We start from the raw sequence: 3,025 nt of genomic DNA on the forward strand, positions 1-3,025 counted from the left end.
CATCACAGCAACCAGGGATTTATGAACTGCCAGGACACACCACCTCTGGCCTAGGAGTTACTGGAACTACATCATATCATCCCAGAGCTCTGTGCTTACCTGGATCAGCACCCCAGGCTGGTTGTCAGAGTAAGTGGTGAAGGTCTGGGTCTGCTTGGTGGGGATGGTGGTGTTGCGCTTGATCAGCACTGTCATGACACCTCCAGCTGTCTCAATACCCAGGGACAGCGGAGTCACATCCAGCAGCAGCAGGTCCTGCACATTCTCAGATTTGTCTCCAGACAGAATAGCAGCCTGCACAGCTGGAGGAGAGAAAGGATAAGTGTTAGAAACCAGACAATGCTACAGATAAACTGTATACTACAGTCATGCACATGGCTCGCTCAGACATCCAAGGAAGACTTTGGCCATCATTAGCAGACTTCTGGTGGAAACTACGAATGGCTTTGGAATCTGATTCATCATTGCAAGTCCAAGGAAGATTTGCTGGTTTGTAGAGCTTTAGTGACCCAGGTGGAAAACACAGGGCCTACACCTGTCCTGCTCTGAGACTTAACCCAGCAGAGTTTGCACCACCACCTCCCATGTGAGTGACAGTGACAGTTACCTGCACCGTAGGCCACGGCCTCGTCAGGGTTGATGCTCTTGTTGAGCTCTTTGCCGTTGAAGAAGTCCTGCAGCAGCTTCTGGATCTTGGGGATGCGCGTGGAGCCGCCCACCAGCACGATGTCGTGGATCTGCGACTTGTCGAGCTTGGCGTCCCTCAGGGCCTTCTCCACGGGGTCCAGGGTGCCTCGGAACAGGTCGGCGTTGAGCTCCTCGAAGCGAGCCCTGGTGATGGAGGTGTAGAAGTCGATGCCCTCGTAGAGGGAGTCGATCTCGATGCTGGCCTGGGTGGAGGAGGACAGGGTGCGCTTGGCGCGCTCGCAGGCGGTGCGCAGGCGGCGCACGGCGCGCTTGTTCTCGCTGATGTCCTTCTTGTGCTTGCGCTTGAACTCGGCGATGAAGTGGTTCACCATGCGGTTGTCGAAGTCCTCCCCACCCAGGTGGGTGTCCCCAGCGGTGGATTTCACCTCAAAGATCCCATCTTCGATGGTGAGGATGGACACATCGAAGGTGCCGCCGCCCAGGTCAAAGATGAGGACGTTCCTTTCAGCACCCACCTGGGGGAGATCAATGTTCATTAATTCACCTCCTATTGCTGGGTTACCATTTTCTATTTGGTCACCAGACAGTTGAATACACATTATATAGACTTTAACACAGCTTTTAGTAGTTTTAGAATAGAAGCCTTAGCTAAGCACCTTTTGCACTAGATTCCTCCAATGTTGTTTAATGTTTCTTGTCAAGAATTCCAACAGATAACGACTTTTAGGACATTTTAGCTGTACAAACACGTAACAGGTGCACTGCTGAGTCAAAGTTGCTCAGAGGACTCAGAGGTCTTGAAGCTATTCCAAGAAACATGTGGAGTTGTAAGTATGTTCACGCCTATACTACTGTGTGGACAATATATATCTTGTGTTTCATTAAAGAACTGATTTGTACCTGTTTATACTCAAAATTAACCAGAAAATTCTTCCCTTGTTTTAGGTAACAGTGACCACTCCATACCTTCTTGTCCAGCCCATAGGCAATGGCAGCTGCTGTGGGCTCGTTGATGATTCTCAGGACATTGAGCCCTGCAATGGTTCCAGCATCTTTTGTGGCCTGGCGCTGGGAGTCGTTGAAATAGGCTGGGACAGTCACCACTGCGTTAGTAACAGTCTGCAAAATAACAACCAACAGCTCAGTTACCCATTGTCAACTGCTCAGAGAATTACTCACATCACTCCACTCCAGTCTTAAACCTCACCTTTCCAAGATAAGCCTCTGCAATTTCCTTCATTTTGGTTAAAACCATGGAAGAAATTTCTTCTGGGTAGAAGCTCTTTGTCTCGCCCTTGTACTCCACCTGCACTTTGGGCCTGCCAGCATCGTTCACCACAGTGAAGGGCCAGTGCTTCATGTCAGACTGGACCACAGAGTCGTCGAATCTGCGCCCAATCAACCGTTTTGCATCTGGAAAACATGCCATTGAACCGTTGTTATTATGTTTATTTATGATTAAAAACAACAAATTCTTCCTAAAAATGTAGAAAATCGTGGAATATTATCCTTAACCTGGAATTATTACTGTCTAGCTGCAGATAATACAAAATTAATTAACAGTAATCTAGGTGTATTAATCAGGCTAAAGACAAATTATGGCTTTTAATTTACAAGCTCTAACCCTGCTATTAGTAACTATTGTAATCAGGTAACGTTTATCACTGTGCTGAGTTTCTGTACACCAAGTCTGCCAGTCCTGCAGCCTTACCAAACACTGTGTTGGTTGGGTTCATGGCCACCTGGTTCTTGGCAGCATCTCCAATCAGCCTCTCTGTGTCTGTGAAGGCCACATAGCTCGGTGTGGTCCTGTTCCCCTGGTCATTGGCAATGATTTCCACCTTCCCGTGCTGGAACACGCCAACACAGGAATAGGTGGTGCCAAGATCGATCCCGACAGCTGGTCCCTTCGACATCTTGTCTGTAAAATAAAAAAAGCAGTTTTTTTTTAAGATTCCCTCTGATCTAAATCTCTCTGCTACTCCAGGATGACCCCTGCAGTGCCATTCCCGTTACCCCACGTGGCACCGGGTGCATTCCCACTTTCCGCCGCTTGGCGTCCCTTGCGCCCCCCCCAACCGCGTGGGGTGGGACTACAAGTCCCGGCGTGCCCCGTGCCGCCCGCGCCGGGTGACGGAAGCAGCGGGGCGGGCCCGGGGGCCGCCGGGAAATGGGAGTCCCTGGCACAGCCCCAGCCCCGTGCGGCACCGACCCCGCTGCGAGCCGCCCTCCCGCAACAGCCCGCACGTGGCCGCTTCTCCTCTCCCCTTCCCTCCTCCCTCCCCACCTTCGGGCACTGCATCCGCCGGGGCGGCCCCTTAGGAGGACGCTGGCGCGCTACGTTTCCCGCAGCCCTCCGCCCTCCCGCCCGTTTCGG

At 51.5% G+C, this 3,025-nt stretch overlaps 1 protein-coding gene and 1 non-coding gene across 3 annotated transcripts in view; both read right to left on the reverse strand.

The window, feature by feature from the left end:
* HSPA8 (heat shock protein family A (Hsp70) member 8) overlaps positions 1–3,025 on the reverse strand; it is a 6,177-nt gene that overhangs the window by 2,190 nt on the left and 962 nt on the right. Inside the window, exons 2-6 of one of the 2 annotated variants that reach the window (XM_027906968.1) lie at positions 2,360–2,569; positions 1,856–2,061; positions 1,615–1,767; positions 608–1,163; positions 200–302 (exon numbers count right to left, since the gene is read on the reverse strand). In XM_027906968.1, coding sequence (XP_027762769.1) covers positions 200–302; positions 608–1,163; positions 1,615–1,767; positions 1,856–2,061; positions 2,360–2,564 — 1,223 coding nt within the window. In that variant the 5' untranslated portion in view covers positions 2,565–2,569. Of the gene's footprint in view, positions 1–99; positions 303–607; positions 1,164–1,614; positions 1,768–1,855; positions 2,062–2,359; positions 2,570–3,025 lie in introns of both variants that reach the window. The other variant, XM_027906969.1, reaches the window with a different exon arrangement.
* On the reverse strand, positions 380–470 carry LOC114069872. The gene has a single exon (XR_003573839.1). It is a non-coding gene; the product is annotated as a small nucleolar RNA SNORD14 (small nucleolar RNA).

Source organism: Empidonax traillii, unplaced genomic scaffold (assembly GCF_003031625.1).
Source record: "Empidonax traillii isolate 1590-97213 ecotype Southwest subspecies unplaced genomic scaffold, ASM303162v1 scaffold1380:size119256, whole genome shotgun sequence".
In the NCBI taxonomy this organism is placed as follows: Eukaryota; Metazoa; Chordata; class Aves; order Passeriformes; family Tyrannidae; genus Empidonax; species Empidonax traillii.